We start from the raw sequence: 17,472 nt of genomic DNA on the forward strand, positions 1-17,472 counted from the left end.
AATGAGGCCATTTAATCTTGGCCCACAGTTGATAAATAGGGGTGCACAGGCCCATGTGCAAGGCCTTCTTCCTTCTTATCCACATCACTTGCAGCTCTGCCACATGCTTGCTTGCCTGCCTCTCAGCCTTTGTATGAGTGCCTGGTGTGCACACTGCCGTGGGGAAGGCCTGGAGCAGACCCATGTGTCTGCGTTCGATTGGCCTGAGGAGCAAGCATTGCACCCGTGCTCAGACTGCACGGAATCCTGACTCTGCACCTGGAGATCAAGAGCAGCCAGTAGAATCCAGCAGCAGTAAGGAGCAGAGCCTGCCATTTCCCCTGATGCCGGAGGATTCTAGCCTAGAAGTCCACAGACAGAGACCCTGAAGAACTGGACACATGCAATAGGCTGATGCAGCCCCAGAGGGTGATTAATAATTGATAAGAATTGTGAGTAGATGCCTCTGTAATTTCTTTTACCTCTGCCATAAAGCAGAGAGCAGTTTTCAGCTCAGCTGTGCTGGGCAAACAGTACAAGACCTCAGGCAGCATTGAGCCACGGGGAAACTCTCTCTCTCTGTTGTTTGAATGTTTGCTAGTTATTAATAAGTTCCTAGAATGTCTCCATAACGGTGTAAAGAACCCTGTAGTATTAAAGTTCAGTGGTTGGGGGTGGCGAGAGTTGAAATATTGTAAGTTAATAAAGACTTATTTTTTATAAATATCCCCTTGCATTAATTTCTCCTCTCCGCCAAATCGGGCATAGGCACTGAGAAAACCCATCTGCGACACCCTCATAGTAAAGAACACATTCCTAACATCCAATCTAAATCTGCTCTGCTCTAGTTTGAAGCCAATCCTATCACTGCAAGCCTTAGTAAACAGTCTCTCTCCATCCTTCTTCCTCAGCCTGTCATTGTAGCAGTGGTGCTCCAACCTCCTGACCATTTTCATGGCCTTCCTCTGGACCTACTCCATCAGGTTCATGTCTTTCCTATATTGAGATCTCCAGAACTGGACACAGTATTCCAGATGAGGTCCTACCAGAGCAGAGTAAAGTGGCAGAATCACCTCTCTGTATCTGCTGACAATGCTGTTTTTGATGCAGCACAGGATATGATTCGCCTTCTGGTCTGCAAGCTCACACTGCCTGCACATGTCCAGCTTCTCACCCACCAGCACTCCCAAGTCCTTTTCCTCAGGGCTGCTTTCTATCTCCTCTTCCCCCAGCCTGTATTGACAGTGAGGATTGTTCTAGCCCAGGTGCACAACCCTGCACATTTCTTGTTGAACCTCATGAGGTTCACCTGGGCCTACCTCTGTAGCTTGTTCAGGTCTCTCTGGATGGCATCCTGTTCCTCTGGCACATCAACAGCACCACTCAGCTTGATGTCACCTGCACACTGTGGGAATGCAGAATGCAGAAGAGTTGTGGGGTGCAGGTGCAGGAGAGCCATGGGAACGGAGTGAAGAGAAGTGACAACAGGCAGATCCTTGTAATAACAGACCTTGGTTCTCACATGCAGTTGGCCACCTTAGAAGGGGTAGATAATGGACCTTCGCTAAGGACAATAACAAGGCGTGTATGTATGCAGATGTGGTGGGTTGTCCCTGACTAATTATGCTAATGTGTAGGCGTGTGCTCTCCTGGCTGAGTGTATATATTTGGGATGATACATAAATAAAGTGGCTTTTGCATAACTCACATTGAATCATTTGGAGACCCTCACGGCTGGCCACAACCACACTTGTCTATGGGCTTGTTTACCGTGGCTCCTGCACCAAGCAGGGATAGCAGGCAGTGTGGCCTGCAACATCTGATGCACCAAACAGTGGGTTTTGAACCCCCTGGGCACACAGAACAGAGAGGCTTGACCTTCCTCCACAGCTGTAAATCTCCTGGTGAGGATGTGGAAGAATGCTGATGAGAGAGAAGGGAGCGGGAGAGCCGGCCATATCGGTCCCTGCCCCGGGGATCGGGTTAAGACGTGCACACATCCAGAGATACTCTGATCCTATCCCCTATCCTATCAAGGTAGGTGGCCGGGGGGGCACAGGGTCCACGCTCAGAGAAGCAGTGCTGGAAGGCCCCCAAAGAAGTCTCTATGAGACGTTGAAGGCTCTATTTTGCTGGCCAAAAGGAGCGATTCTTGACCCCTGCAGAATGTGGCCTTTTGAAGCGGCCATCTAGGTGACGATGGGAAACACCCTGAAAAGACACGTAAATGTTGTTTCTAAAGACTCTTAGATTTGCCTTACAGTCAGACTGGGGAGAGTAATAGAAGTCGCAGAGGTATTTCAGGAATTCCAGAGACTGGTGTTTGCAAGTGTTTGCTGATAAGCTGAATCCCAGCTAAGTGATTAACTGCCAGCTGTGGTGTCTCAAAGTCCAGTCAAGCTAACTTTTAGGCTGCAAATAGAAGTTCGAGAGGAAAAGCAGAGACCAAGAAGAAGTGACTGAGACCACATCAGAGGATGCTTCATCCTCCTCTGGAGACCCACTCTTGTCATCCCCCACATTTCATAAGATCACCCCAAGAAAGACAAAACCCCGCAGATAGAAGCGTCTGAAAGATCTTCCTGAGACGGCTGAGTATACAGACTGTGGGCCCTGGGAGATGCTTCCATCCAGCATTTCCTGTGGTTGTGGCCAATCCGTCGCGGCCGGGGTGGTGGGTTTGTTTTGGGGAGTTGCTGAGTCTCTGTTTGGGCTTCAGGGAGCTGGGCCGTTTGCATTCAACAGGTTGGATGCCTGATGGAGTTTTTTTTTCTTTGCCTTGGAACTTTCGGCTGCAAGATGGATGATGGGGTGGCGTCTCTTCGCCGCATTCGCCAGCTGTGCGGCCCCCCCCCCCCCCCCCCCCCCCCCCCCCTTGGTCTCGGACTACATCATTTGGGCTTGGAAGTTTCGGGACTGGTTCTCGGCTGTCGGCTTCATGCCCACGTCCCCCTCCTCCCCCACAGCGCCTGCCGGAGCTGCGCAGCTCACCCTCCTCCTTCTCCCGGCACCAGCTCCCCGGGACACACACCCCCCCTTTTCCCTCCTCCTTCACTACGGGACTGAGAGGCCCCCCGCCTCCCTCCCACGGCGTGAGGTGAGCGCGGCTCACCTACACCCCCCTCTCCCTGCATCTTCTCAGCGTAGAAGGGCGGCTAAATCCTTACAGTGACAGACTCGCATTTTGTATCTTGCTGACTCTGTGTTACTGATGTAAATCTTGATAATGTTTTTATCCTTCTGGTTGTACTGGATCTTAGAGGTTACTGGATAAGACGTTAAGTGTTTGTTAATTGTAACAGTATATTGGAGTAAGAATATTAAGTTTACCAGGGTAAAACTGATAGATCAACATTTTTTTTCCCTTCCCTTTGGGATTGACTGCTCTGAAGGTTTCTTTTTCTTACATGCCATGGCTTTATCATTTAAAAATATTTTTCTTTTTTTTTTTTTTTTGACAGCAGTCCGTAGTATAACAATTCTTTTTCATTTTTTTCCTTTGGGTTTCTTATTTTTTCTGTATTTTGGAATCAATTCCAGAGTTCAAATTTTTTCCCTTATCAAATTTTAGCATTAATATAGTTAAGGATTAGAGTTTCTCATAGGTATATTGTAGGATATTTTCTTTCTTTCCTAGAATTTTTCTTTTAAGGGTAAGAATCATGTGGAAACAAAACACAACAAACCAACACAGAGAGGTAACATGGTTATGATTTTGGCAAGGTTAATATGGCAAAGACTTGTGGATCCAGTTTCACACCAGCTTAGGCACTGGCTTTCTGTGGGAGTGGTCTGTGACAGGCCACTGCAATTGTACTGTCACACTTATGCAAGTTATATGCTCAGATATTACACTTCACACCTGCTTATGCTGATTGCACCCCATTGCATTCACACACAAAAAAAACCAAACTCAAAACCAAAACCAAACAAAAAAAAAGGGGGAAAAAGAGGGCAAATGTGCCTGGGTTTTTGGTTTGATGGATATCACCTTGTATGTTCAGTCTGTTTTCTTGGTGGTGAGCAAAGATTTTTGCTCAGATGACTGTGTATTGGAATGTATACTGAGATATGGTTATGCTTTTCATCACGTTTAATGATTTAGGTTCCTTCTTCACAAGCTTCTAGCAATGCTGTTTTAATGAGTAGGCAATTGCAAAGTAGAGTTGCCAGCTCGACCCTGTGTTATTAGAGCACAGAAGAACCTACGCATTGGACGAGACAAGGAGCAGCTGCCTTTGTTAGTGGTGTTTTAGAGGTGCTGTGTTTTTAATTTCTTTTGCAAAGGGCCATGCAAACTGGATGAGAAACGCTACCTCCATTTTTAAGAAGAAACAGAAAGGGGAGATGTGGGAATGCAGAAGAGTTGTGGGGTGCAGGTGCAGGAGAGCCATGGGAATGAAGTGGCAACAGGCAGATCCGTGTAATAATAGACCCTGGTTCTCACATGCAGCTGGCCACCTTATCTCAGAAGAGGTAGATAATGGACCTTCACTAAGGAGAATAACAAGGCGTGTATGTATGCAGATGTGGTGGGTTGTCCCTGACTAATTATGCTAATGTGTAGGCGTGTGCTCTCCTGGCTGAGTGTATATATTTGGGCTGTATGTAATAAAATGGGCTTCTGCATAATTCACATTGAATCGTCTGAAGACCCTCACGGCTGGCTCAACACCATACTTGTCTATGGGCTTGTTCACCGCAGCTCCCACACCAAGCAGGGATAGCAGGCAGCATGGCTTGCAACAGCACACTTGCTGATGGTGCACTCAATCCCACCATCTATAGCAGTGATAAAAACATTAAAGAGCACAGGTCTCAGTACAGGCCCCTGAGCGACTCCACTGTTCACTGCTCTCCATCTGAACTTCAAGCCACTGAGCACCACCCTCTGGATGCCTGGTAGCATTCTATGATGCCATAACTGAATGGGTAGATCCAGGGAAACCAGTGGATGTAGTCTACCTTGACCTCAGCAAGGCCTTTAACACCGTCTCCCATGACATTTTAGTGAGCAAGCTGAGGAAGTCTGGTGTGGGAGAATTCTCCCGCAGCAGGATGTGAGCTGGTAAACATGAGAACTCGTGCTGGGAAGTGTCCTTGAGCTGGAAGCTGAGCTGCGGACAGTGAGCAACCCACACACACCTGCAGGGGGCTGGGCCTGCCGGCCCCCTGGGGTGGACACCAGGGGTTGTTTTGACACAGGGCAACCTATCTGCACCTTGCACATGACTCTGGGCCAATCTATACTGACCACTTGTGCCAGCCCCAAACTGATTGTACACACCTTCTCTGAGCACTATTTAAGACACTGCGCTGCCCTAATAAAGTGTACTGCTGCATAGCAAGCTGCTGAGTAGACTTGTCAGTACCCCGATCTTGCCTCTCACCAGCCTCCTGCCTCCAACAGTCTGGGATGGAAGAACAGACATGAGGTGGATTAGGAACTGGTTGCAAGATAGAGTTCAGAGGGTGGTGATCCATGGTGCCAGGTGCAGCTGGAGAGCTGTGACTAGTGGTGTCCCCAGGGGATCAGTGCTGGGGCCAGTCCTGTTCAACATCTTTGTCATCACATTGATGAGGGCACAGAGTGTCTGCTGAGCAAGTTTGCTAGTGACACCAAGCTGGGAGGCTTGGCTGATACAGCTGAAGGCTGTGTGGCCATCCAGAGAGACCTGGGCAGACTGAGAGCTGGACACAGAGGAACCAGATGAAGATCAACAAGGACAAGTGCAGAGTCCTCCATTTGGGGAGGAATAACAAACTCCACCAGTACAGGCTGGGAGATGATCTGCTGGAGAGAAGTCCTGTGGATAGGGACTTCTGGGAGGGGAGTTGTGTTTCTCTATTACCTTTTACCTTGTATATTTCTGTATATAACTGTATATAGTGTAAATATCTGCTTGTACATTGTGCTAGCTGTAAATAAATAGCTTCATTTATATTCCCAGAACCAGCTGAGACTAGTCTGGGTGATTTCTAGAGTGTGGCGGGGGCAGGTTACAACCAAACAATCACAGGGTGTAATTTGCCTCTGAACCTCTGTAGCTACGACCCCAGAAACCCCAAAGGCTCTAAGTTGGACCAGTGTCACTGGCAGCCGTGTACAGAATGTTTTTAATGTCCAGACCAGATCGCACAGGTCCCAAGCCCACTGCATGGACTACTTCTCACTTGATCTGATCAAAGGCTGCTTGTTGTTCAGGTCCCCACTCGAAATTGCTTCTCTTACGAGTCACATCATGCAGAGGTTTGACAATCTGACTGAAACCAGGAATGTGTGGTCTCCAAAATCCACTGCACCCAGGAAAGAGAGAGTGTCCTTCTTACTGGTGGGAACTGCCATGGTAGAGACTTTGTTGATCACATCCTGAGGAATTTGACAGTGACCATCCTGCCACTGCACTCCCAGAAACTGAATTTCTCTGGCAGGTCCTTTGACCTTGTCTCTCTTAATGGCCAAACCTGCTTGCAACAGAATGTCAATGGTTTTGTTATCTTTCTCGAAGACTTCCTCCGCAGTTTGGCCCCACACAATGATGTCGTCGATGTACTGGATGTGCTCTGGAGCTTTACCTTTCTCCAGTGCATTGTCGATGACTGAGTGACAGATTGTTGAGCTGTGCTTCCACCCCTGAGGCAAACGGTTGAACTGGTACTGGATTCCTCTCCAGGTGAATGCAAACTGAGGCCTGCACTCCTTTGCTATGGGAATAGAGAAGAAAGCATTTGCAATGTCTATGGTTGCATACCATTTAGCCTCCTTCGATTCCAGCTCGTACTGGAGTTCCAGCATGTCTGGCACAGCTGCGCTCATGGGTGGAATCACCTCGTTGAGGGCACGAATATTAACTGTCAGTCTCCAGTCTCTGTTAGGATTTTGCATAGGCCAGATGGGACTGTTGAAAGGTGAATGAGCTTTCTCAGTGACAGCCTGACTCTCCAGTTGACAAATCAGCTGATGAATGGGCAACAAAGAGTCATGGTTAGTTCTGTACTGCTTGTGGTGCACAGTTTGAGTAGCAGTTGGCACTTCCAGATCCTCTATGTCATGATGTCCCACAATTGCAGATTCATCTGAAAGTTCAGGTCTAATGGACAATTTCAATTTACCATCCTCAGCCTCTACAGATGCTATTCCAAAAGCCCATTTGTGACCCTTAGGATCTTTGAAACAACCTTGTCTCAAAAAGTCTGTTCCTGATGGCAGAAACATGCACCCATTCAGATGATGCAGGAATGGTATCCTTTACCAGATTGGAAATGTTTCTGAGATCCTCTGTCAGTTCTTTCATGGCATTCCTAATGACATTCTCAATGCTATCCTTAATGGTATTCTTAATGCTATCTTTAATGCCATCTTTTATTGCTGTACCAAGAGTTTTTATGGCACAGATTATAGCAGAATGTGACAAGCTATCCTCTATCTGCCTGAGCTGGTCAGAGAACTCACCAACAGTGAAAGATCTTCCATTATCACTTCTTGATAGAGACTTGCTAGCCAAGATGTTAGCATAGGATGAAGGAGCAAGCTTAATAAGCTTCTTCATGAGACCTGTTCCAAGAGGAATATCATCAGGCTCATGTGTGCCATGATCTCCATAAAGCACTTCCTTCACAGCAAACTCCTTCAGAAGCTTAATTCCCTGCTTAATGGTGTTCCACTTCTTAGCAGCCCATGGAAGATCATCTCGGGAAGGATATCCCATAGCCACAGCCAACAGAAGGCGTGTCCACAAGCTAACCTTACCAAGAGAACTTGCTAGGTATTTGTCCACTCCACTCTCCTTGGTGAGTGGTCCTAGCTGCTTGGCAGACTTGTCTTCTACCTGCAGGGCATTGGCACCAATGCTACGGCATCTCACTAGCCAGCTTAGGATTGGCTCTCCTGATTCCCTTGAGTATTCCTTCCTAACTTCCCTGACCTCTCTAAGTGGATCGTTGGAGTCCTGGATGTCATCTTCTCTTCTTCCTCTTGTTGATCTGGATGTCCCTGGCCTAGAAACAGAACTTTACTAAGAGCATTCTTAAACTCATTGGAACCATCCTCTTTCTTGGCAGCCAACCTCACAGCGCTCTTCTCATCAGAGTACTGGGATCTGAGCATGTTTGCCAAGTCCCAAAGACTAAATGTCTCCTCTTCCTCCTCTTGCTCACCAGAGGTCCCCTCTCTTACATCCTCCTTTGAATCACACTTTATCAACTGTGGTGTCTTGCCTTTCACTTTAGCAGGTGTCTACTGAAGGGTTTGAATCATTGGGGGTCTGACCTGAGGCCTATGACTTCAGATCTGCCTTAGAGCTAGAAGGGTTCTGGTTGTCTGCTGGCTGGGCATTCAAACTGCTGAGTTATTGTTACTAGTGTTATTAGTTGAGGGAACATCTTGGCTTTGATTATTTGCCTGTATTCCTGGGATGCCTGCCAACCCTGCCATGTTATCTTTCCCACTAGGAGTATTGGCAGCTTTCCCAGAATCTGGAGAGGGAAGTGTGCTCCACAAGTGCTGGGTGCTGCACTTTGGCCACAACAACCCCATGCAGAGCTACAGGCTGGGGTCGGAGTGGCTGGAGAGCAGCCAAACAGAGAGGGATCTGGGGGTGCTGATTGATACCCGCCTGAACATGAGCCAGCAGTGTGCCCAGGTGGCCAAGAGAGCCAATGGCATCCTGGCCTGCATCAGGAATGATGTGGTCAGCAGGAGCAGGGAGGTCATTCTGCCCCTCTACTCTGCACTGCTTAGACCACACCTTGAGTGCTGTGTTCAGTTCTGGGCCCCCCAGTTTAGGAGGGACATTGAGATGCTTGAGCGTGTCCAGAGAAGGGCAACGAGGCTGGTGAGAGGCCTTGAGCACAAGCCCTAGGAGGAGAGGCTGAGGGAGCTGGGATTGTTTAGCCTGGAGAGGAGGAGGCTCATGGTAGACCTTGTTGCTGTCTACAACTACCTGAAGGGTGGTTCTAGCCAGGAGGAGGTTGCTTTCTTCTCTCAGGTGGCCAGCACCAGAACGAGAGGACACAGCCTCAGGCTGCGCCAGGGGAAATTTAGGCTTGAGGTGAGGAGAAAGTTCTTCACTGAGAGAGTGATTGGCTACTGGAATGGGCTGCCTGGGGAGGTGGTGGAGTCGCCGTCCCTGGGGCTGTTCAAGGCAAGATTGGATGTGGCACTTGGTGCCATGGTCTAGCCTTGAGCTCTGTGGTAAATGGTTGGACTTGCTGATCTATGAGGTCTCTTCCAACCTTGGTGATACTGTGATACTGTGATACTGTGTGATACTGTTTTTCAGTAGGTGATGGTGAGACTTTGGAATAGTCTGCCCAGGGAGGTCGTGGATGCCTTCTGTCTGGGAGTGTTTAAGGCCAGGTTGTTAAGGAGGGGATTAGGTTTGAACCTGGGTTTGGGGTGAAATGCAATGAGGCTGATGTAAAAGTTAATAAATAATTTATTAATATATACAGAGAAAACTTCCCCAAACTTATTTACAACTAACCCACACAAATTCTATGATGCGATTGGTAGAACTATTCTTGCAGAACATTTATATACAATCAAATTATGCGAGTTGGAAGAGGTTTTTGGAAATGTTTCTAATTAGAGAATCTTACAGCATAAACTGCCACTGGTAAGGTTAATCAAATTCTTTTAGCAACTTGAATAAAGAAAGTTCAGATACTCACTGGTTGGAAGTCTTAATATCTGCATTCCAAGAGCATACACAGGAACATATATACATATATATGTATATATATATATGGTGAGAGCCATGTGGCTTGGCTGAGGCTTCATGTGTGTGGCTACTGCAATGTGGATTGTTGCCAGTTCAGTCCAAATTGGGGCACGCCATCTGAGGATGGTTCATGGGCATGAGAGGGATCTTCTGTGGCTCAGGAAGTCATCGGATAGTCATCCGTCTGGGCAAAGGCAGGGTCCGGGCTCGCAGGCTGGAGCAGTCTGATTGAGTGCTGTGTATAGCAAGGAGTCGGCCCTCAGGCTGGCACGGCAGGCTGGAGCAGCAGCCAGCAAGTCCCAATGTTGAAACCCATTGCTAGGTCATTGTTGGGTCAGGCTGCCAGTTGTAGGCAAATCCCCACTTACGCGCGATGCAAAGTGTCGTGGCACACAGAGGCACATAAGGCAAACAGGTAGCAAACAAAACAAAAGCAGCAGCAGGCAGCGAACAAGCAGGGGGAGGTGAGCATCTTGTTTACCTGTATCCTCCTATTTATCAGATCTAGGCCTAGATTAATGGTCCTTTGGCCACAATATTATCCAATCAACTTTACCAGTTGGTCAAAACATACCAAATTAGGAAGGGTCCACAGGCCTGGCTCCCCCAAATATGGGAAGAGCACAGGCCTTGCTCCCGGTAGGCCATAAGCTAGGCGCGTGGGCTTACACAACAGCGTTACACAACCTGGGCCCTGGGCAGGCCAGACTTTATGGCGCCAGGTCCTTTGTGCCCCTTTATGTCTGTTTATGTTCATTTACCTCTGGTATGGCAGATAGGTAAACATGTCCAGGCAATGCAGAACATGTTTAAGCCTACAACACAGGTTGAATGAGGCCTTGAGCAACCCAGTCTGGTTGTGAGGTGCCACCACCCATGACATGGTGTTTGGAACTAGGCGATCATTAAGGTCCCTTCCAACCCAAGCTGTTCTATGATGCTGTGACCTTGCTGCAATCTGGAATGCAGACAGGTAACCTGGGTAGTTATTGTCATATTGCCATAAATGTAGGAAAATATGATTAAAAGTAGAGCAGTAAAAGTTGTATTTGTCTGCTAAGTCAGGAAGCCAGCCTGGAAAATAGAAACCTGTCAGAAATGTAACGGTCTGCTTGCAGATCCTGACCTATGGTACTGCAAGTAAGACAGGGAAGATCTAAATCTTATCTCATTGTCTAAGGTCAGTATCTCAAGAGTGGACACATACCAGTCCTGTAGACATTCTTGTGATTGGCTGAAAGGCTCTCTGGAGGTACTTTATCTCTGCCTTTGACTGTAGGGAGTACTGAGGAATACAGTGGTAGCAATCTGCAGTCAGGTGAGATGAATCACAGTCACAGGTTTGTGGTCTTGTTTGGAATCTACCCTCAAAGGTACTCCAGTGCCTGGGGCCTGGGGTCTGTAATGAACACTAACATGAAAGGTACTCAGATTCTGTAAGATATTTATCAAAACACCAGTTTTTGGAGCTCGTATGAAAAGGGAAAAGAAGCACTACAGAGAATCTCATGTCTCGTCAGATGCTGGGGACCCACAGCTGTGAAGCATCAGCTTTCTAGTCAGGGCATGGCCTTGTGCATAGATCCTGTCTATGGAGTGATTCCTCCACATTGTGGTGTTTAGAGATCCTACCAGATTTTTGTAAGAAGTGAAAAACACTGCTAATGATTTCTGCTGTCCAGTAAAACTATGTCTAGCTGGTAACTTGTTGCTTCACTTTAAGATAAGGATCATCACTAGTGCCATGTGGGAGCTGGCTAAGGCTGCTTCATGCTTTGCCAAATGTTTGTCCAGTGGCCAAGTGATGTGTGCAGCAGTCAGTGGCCTGCTTAGGTCAGACAGGTACATCACCCACTCTTTGGCTTGCAAGTCTTCCGGTTAGGATCACCACAACTACCAACAGATGAGTTTTTTTCCTGCTTCTTGGAACACATCTAACATATTTTTAACTACCTTTAAGCTTTCAGAGATAACAGTGGTGAAATTCATCCTCTTGGGACTCACTCGCAATCATGTTTTGGAGATCATCCTGTTTGCCATTCCCTTTGTTGCCTTCCTCCAGATCCTCCTTGGAAACATCACTGTCATCACCATCACCCTGATGGACCAACACCTTTACATCCCCATGTACTTCTTTCTCAGAAATTTCTCCCTCGTGGAAATTTGCTTCACTTCTACCTTTATGCCAAAGACACTCTACAGCCTCCTGACAGGGGCAAAAGCAATTTCCCTCTGGGGATGTTTTCTTCAGTTATCTCTCTTCTTCATCCTGGGTGTCTGCACTTTCTTGCATGTAGGTCTCATGTTCTTTGATAGCTACATGGCCATTTGCCACCCTTTGCAGTATTCCTCTTTCATGACCAGTCAAGTGTTGCCTGCAGCTGGTGCTGGGCTGCTGGGTGATGAGCATCTTCTTAGTGTTCCCTGCACTGACAATTATCCTCTGTTTGCCCTTCTGTGGGCCCAACATCATCACCCACTTTTACTGTGACACAGCGCCACTGCTGCAGCTGTCCTGCACAGACACAGGCCTCGTTTAGACAGTGATGCTGGTGACAAGTGTCCTGATCCTGCCTGGTACCTTGTCTGTCACTGCCTTTTCCTATGCCTACATTGTCTACACTGTCACACACATCCAGTCTTCATCTTCAGGAAGGAAAAAAGCCTTTTCCACCCACTCTGCTCATCATATTGGGGTCGCCATTCTGTACAGCAGCTCTATCTTCAGGTACATCTGACCACGCCAGCAGAGTGTGAGGGATTTTGACAAAGTTCTGTCTTTCCTCTACTGTGTTGTGTAGCCCTTGCATGTACACCCTTCAGAAGCAGCAAGTGAAACAGACCTTGAAAAGACCTGGTGGCAAGATGTTCCAATATTTTGAAACCCTGAGCTACAAAGTAATGAGTGCATGCAAATGACTGCCAGACAGAGCACCCAGGATCCTGAGGGATGAGGAATGAAGATCATAGACTCATAGAATGGTCTGGGTTGGAAGGGACCTCCAAAGGTCATCTAGCCTCACCCCCTTTGTAGTAAGTAGGGGCCCAGATCAGGTTGCCCAGAGCCCTGCTGAGCCTCACTTTGAATATCTCCAAGGATGGGGCACCAATCACTTCCCTGGGCAGCCTGTTGCAGTATTCCACCATCCTCTGTTGTGGAGGGCCTATAGGCCAAAAGCAGGTGTATTTATGCCTGCTCCGCCTGGACATGTCTCTGCCTGCACCTGGAGTCCAGGCCTGTGGGTTTTACCTGGGGTGGTAGTGATCAGCTGACTGCCAACCTGATTGGTTCATTTGAGTGGCCAATGAGGCCATTTAATCTTGGCCCACAGTTGATAAATAGGGGTGCACAGGCCCATGTGCAAGGCCTTCTTCCTTCTTATCCACATCACTTGCAGCTCTGCCACATGCTTGCTTGCCTGCCTCTCAGCCTTTGTATGAGTGCCTGGTGTGCACACTGCCGTGGGGAAGGCCTGGAGCAGACCCATGTGTCTGCGTTCGATTGGCCTGAGGAGCAAGCATTGCACCCGTGCTCAGACTGCACGGAATCCTGACTCTGCACCTGGAGATCAAGAGCAGCCAGTAGAATCCAGCAGCAGTAAGGAGCAGAGCCTGCCATTTCCCCTGATGCCGGAGGATTCTAGCCTAGAAGTCCACAGACAGAGACCCTGAAGAACTGGACACATGCAATAGGCTGATGCAGCCCCAGAGGGTGATTAATAATTGATAAGAATTGTGAGTAGATGCCTCTGTAATTTCTTTTACCTCTGCCATAAAGCAGAGAGCAGTTTTCAGCTCAGCTGTGCTGGGCAAACAGTACAAGACCTCAGGCAGCATTGAGCCACGGGGAAACTCTCTCTCTCTGTTGTTTGAATGTTTGCTAGTTATTAATAAGTTCCTAGAATGTCTCCATAACGGTGTAAAGAACCCTGTAGTATTAAAGTTCAGTGGTTGGGGGTGGCGAGAGTTGAAATATTGTAAGTTAATAAAGACTTATTTTTTATAAATATCCCCTTGCATTAATTTCTCCTCTCCGCCAAATCGGGCATAGGCACTGAGAAAACCCATCTGCGACACCCTCATAGTAAAGAACACATTCCTAACATCCAATCTAAATCTGCTCTGCTCTAGTTTGAAGCCAATCCTATCACTGCAAGCCTTAGTAAACAGTCTCTCTCCATCCTTCTTCCTCAGCCTGTCATTGTAGCAGTGGTGCTCCAACCTCCTGACCATTTTCATGGCCTTCCTCTGGACCTACTCCATCAGGTTCATGTCTTTCCTATATTGAGATCTCCAGAACTGGACACAGTATTCCAGATGAGGTCCTACCAGAGCAGAGTAAAGTGGCAGAATCACCTCTCTGTATCTGCTGACAATGCTGTTTTTGATGCAGCACAGGATATGATTCGCCTTCTGGTCTGCAAGCTCACACTGCCTGCACATGTCCAGCTTCTCACCCACCAGCACTCCCAAGTCCTTTTCCTCAGGGCTGCTTTCTATCTCCTCTTCCCCCAGCCTGTATTGACAGTGAGGATTGTTCTAGCCCAGGTGCACAACCCTGCACATTTCTTGTTGAACCTCATGAGGTTCACCTGGGCCTACCTCTGTAGCTTGTTCAGGTCTCTCTGGATGGCATCCTGTTCCTCTGGCACATCAACAGCACCACTCAGCTTGATGTCACCTGCACACTGTGGGAATGCAGAATGCAGAAGAGTTGTGGGGTGCAGGTGCAGGAGAGCCATGGGAACGGAGTGAAGAGAAGTGACAACAGGCAGATCCTTGTAATAACAGACCTTGGTTCTCACATGCAGTTGGCCACCTTAGAAGGGGTAGATAATGGACCTTCGCTAAGGACAATAACAAGGCGTGTATGTATGCAGATGTGGTGGGTTGTCCCTGACTAATTATGCTAATGTGTAGGCGTGTGCTCTCCTGGCTGAGTGTATATATTTGGGATGATACATAAATAAAGTGGCTTTTGCATAACTCACATTGAATCATTTGGAGACCCTCACGGCTGGCCACAACCACACTTGTCTATGGGCTTGTTTACCGTGGCTCCTGCACCAAGCAGGGATAGCAGGCAGTGTGGCCTGCAACATCTGATGCACCAAACAGTGGGTTTTGAACCCCCTGGGCACACAGAACAGAGAGGCTTGACCTTCCTCCACAGCTGTAAATCTCCTGGTGAGGATGTGGAAGAATGCTGATGAGAGAGAAGGGAGCGGGAGAGCCGGCCATATCGGTCCCTGCCCCGGGGATCGGGTTAAGACGTGCACACATCCAGAGATACTCTGATCCTATCCCCTATCCTATCAAGGTAGGTGGCCGGGGGGGCACAGGGTCCACGCTCAGAGAAGCAGTGCTGGAAGGCCCCCAAAGAAGTCTCTATGAGACGTTGAAGGCTCTATTTTGCTGGCCAAAAGGAGCGATTCTTGACCCCTGCAGAATGTGGCCTTTTGAAGCGGCCATCTAGGTGACGATGGGAAACACCCTGAAAAGACACGTAAATGTTGTTTCTAAAGACTCTTAGATTTGCCTTACAGTCAGACTGGGGAGAGTAATAGAAGTCGCAGAGGTATTTCAGGAATTCCAGAGACTGGTGTTTGCAAGTGTTTGCTGATAAGCTGAATCCCAGCTAAGTGATTAACTGCCAGCTGTGGTGTCTCAAAGTCCAGTCAAGCTAACTTTTAGGCTGCAAATAGAAGTTCGAGAGGAAAAGCAGAGACCAAGAAGAAGTGACTGAGACCACATCAGAGGATGCTTCATCCTCCTCTGGAGACCCACTCTTGTCATCCCCCACATTTCATAAGATCACCCCAAGAAAGACAAAACCCCGCAGATAGAAGCGTCTGAAAGATCTTCCTGAGACGGCTGAGTATACAGACTGTGGGCCCTGGGAGATGCTTCCATCCAGCATTTCCTGTGGTTGTGGCCAATCCGTCGCGGCCGGGGTGGTGGGTTTGTTTTGGGGAGTTGCTGAGTCTCTGTTTGGGCTTCAGGGAGCTGGGCCGTTTGCATTCAACAGGTTGGATGCCTGATGGAGTTTTTTTTTCTTTGCCTTGGAACTTTCGGCTGCAAGATGGATGATGGGGTGGCGTCTCTTCGCCGCATTCGCCAGCTGTGCGGCCCCCCCCCCCCCCCCCCCCCCCCCCCCCCCTTGGTCTCGGACTACATCATTTGGGCTTGGAAGTTTCGGGACTGGTTCTCGGCTGTCGGCTTCATGCCCACGTCCCCCTCCTCCCCCACAGCGCCTGCCGGAGCTGCGCAGCTCACCCTCCTCCTTCTCCCGGCACCAGCTCCCCGGGACACACACCCCCCCTTTTCCCTCCTCCTTCACTACGGGACTGAGAGGCCCCCCGCCTCCCTCCCACGGCGTGAGGTGAGCGCGGCTCACCTACACCCCCCTCTCCCTGCATCTTCTCAGCGTAGAAGGGCGGCTAAATCCTTACAGTGACAGACTCGCATTTTGTATCTTGCTGACTCTGTGTTACTGATGTAAATCTTGATAATGTTTTTATCCTTCTGGTTGTACTGGATCTTAGAGGTTACTGGATAAGACGTTAAGTGTTTGTTAATTGTAACAGTATATTGGAGTAAGAATATTAAGTTTACCAGGGTAAAACTGATAGATCAACATTTTTTTTCCCTTCCCTTTGGGATTGACTGCTCTGAAGGTTTCTTTTTCTTACATGCCATGGCTTTATCATTTAAAAATATTTTTCTTTTTTTTTTTTTTTTTGACAGCAGTCCGTAGTATAACAATTCTTTTTCATTTTTTTCCTTTGGGTTTCTTATTTTTTCTGTATTTTGGAATCAATTCCAGAGTTCAAATTTTTTCCCTTATCAAATTTTAGCATTAATATAGTTAAGGATTAGAGTTTCTCATAGGTATATTGTAGGATATTTTCTTTCTTTCCTAGAATTTTTCTTTTAAGGGTAAGAATCATGTGGAAACAACACAACAAACCAACATGAAGAGGTAACATGGTTATGATTTTGGCAAGGTTAATATGGAAAAGATTTTTGGATCCAGTTTCACGCCAGCTTAGGCACTGGCTTTCTGTGGGACTGGCCTGTGACAGGTCACTGCGATTGTACCATCACACTTATGCAAGTTATATGCTCAGATATTATACTTTGCACCTGCTTATGCTGATTGCACCCCATTGCATTCACACACAAAAAAAACCAAACTCAAAACCAAAACCAAACAAAAAAAAAGGGGGAAAAGAGGGCAAATGTGGCTGGATTTTTGGTTTGATGGATGTCAGCTTGTATGTTCAGTCTGTTTTCTTGGTGGTGAGCAAAGACTTTTGCTCAGATGACTGTGTATTGGAATGTATACTGAGATATGGTTATGCTTTTCATCACGTTTAATGATTTAGGTTCCTTCTTCACAAGCTTCTAGCAATGCTGTTTTAATGAGTAGGCAATTGCAAAGTAGAGTTGCCAGCTCGACCCTGTGTTATTAGAGCACAGAAGAACCTACGCATTGGACGAGACAAGGAGCAGCTGCCTTTGTTAGTGGTGTTTTAGAGGTGCTGTGTTTTTAATTTCTTTTGCAAAGGGCCATGCAAACTGGATGAGAAACGCTACCTCCATTTTTAAGAAGAAACAGAAAGGGGAGATGTGGGAATGCAGAAGAGTTGTGGGGTGCAGGTGCAGGAGAGCCATGGGAATGAAGTGGCAACAGGCAGATCCGTGTAATAATAGACCCTGGTTCTCACATGCAGCTGGCCACCTTATCTCAGAAGAGGTAGATAATGGA

General features: G+C 47.7%; 1 protein-coding gene across 1 annotated transcript; it reads left to right on the forward strand.

Annotated features, from left to right (window-relative positions):
• The first annotated feature begins 1,399 nt into the window (after nt 1-1,399).
• On the forward strand, nt 1,400-16,087 carry LOC135191926 (olfactory receptor 6E1-like). Its single transcript, XM_064174612.1, is given in 6 exon segments — nt 1,400-1,564; nt 11,662-12,066; nt 12,068-12,498; nt 12,500-12,599; nt 14,312-14,569; nt 15,953-16,087. Coding segments are annotated over 6 exon segments (1,494 nt in total).
• Nucleotides 16,088-17,472: the final 1,385 nt, after the last annotated feature.

Source organism: Pogoniulus pusillus, chromosome 40 (genome assembly GCF_015220805.1).
Source record: "Pogoniulus pusillus isolate bPogPus1 chromosome 40, bPogPus1.pri, whole genome shotgun sequence".
In the NCBI taxonomy this organism is placed as follows: domain Eukaryota; kingdom Metazoa; phylum Chordata; class Aves; order Piciformes; family Lybiidae; genus Pogoniulus; species Pogoniulus pusillus.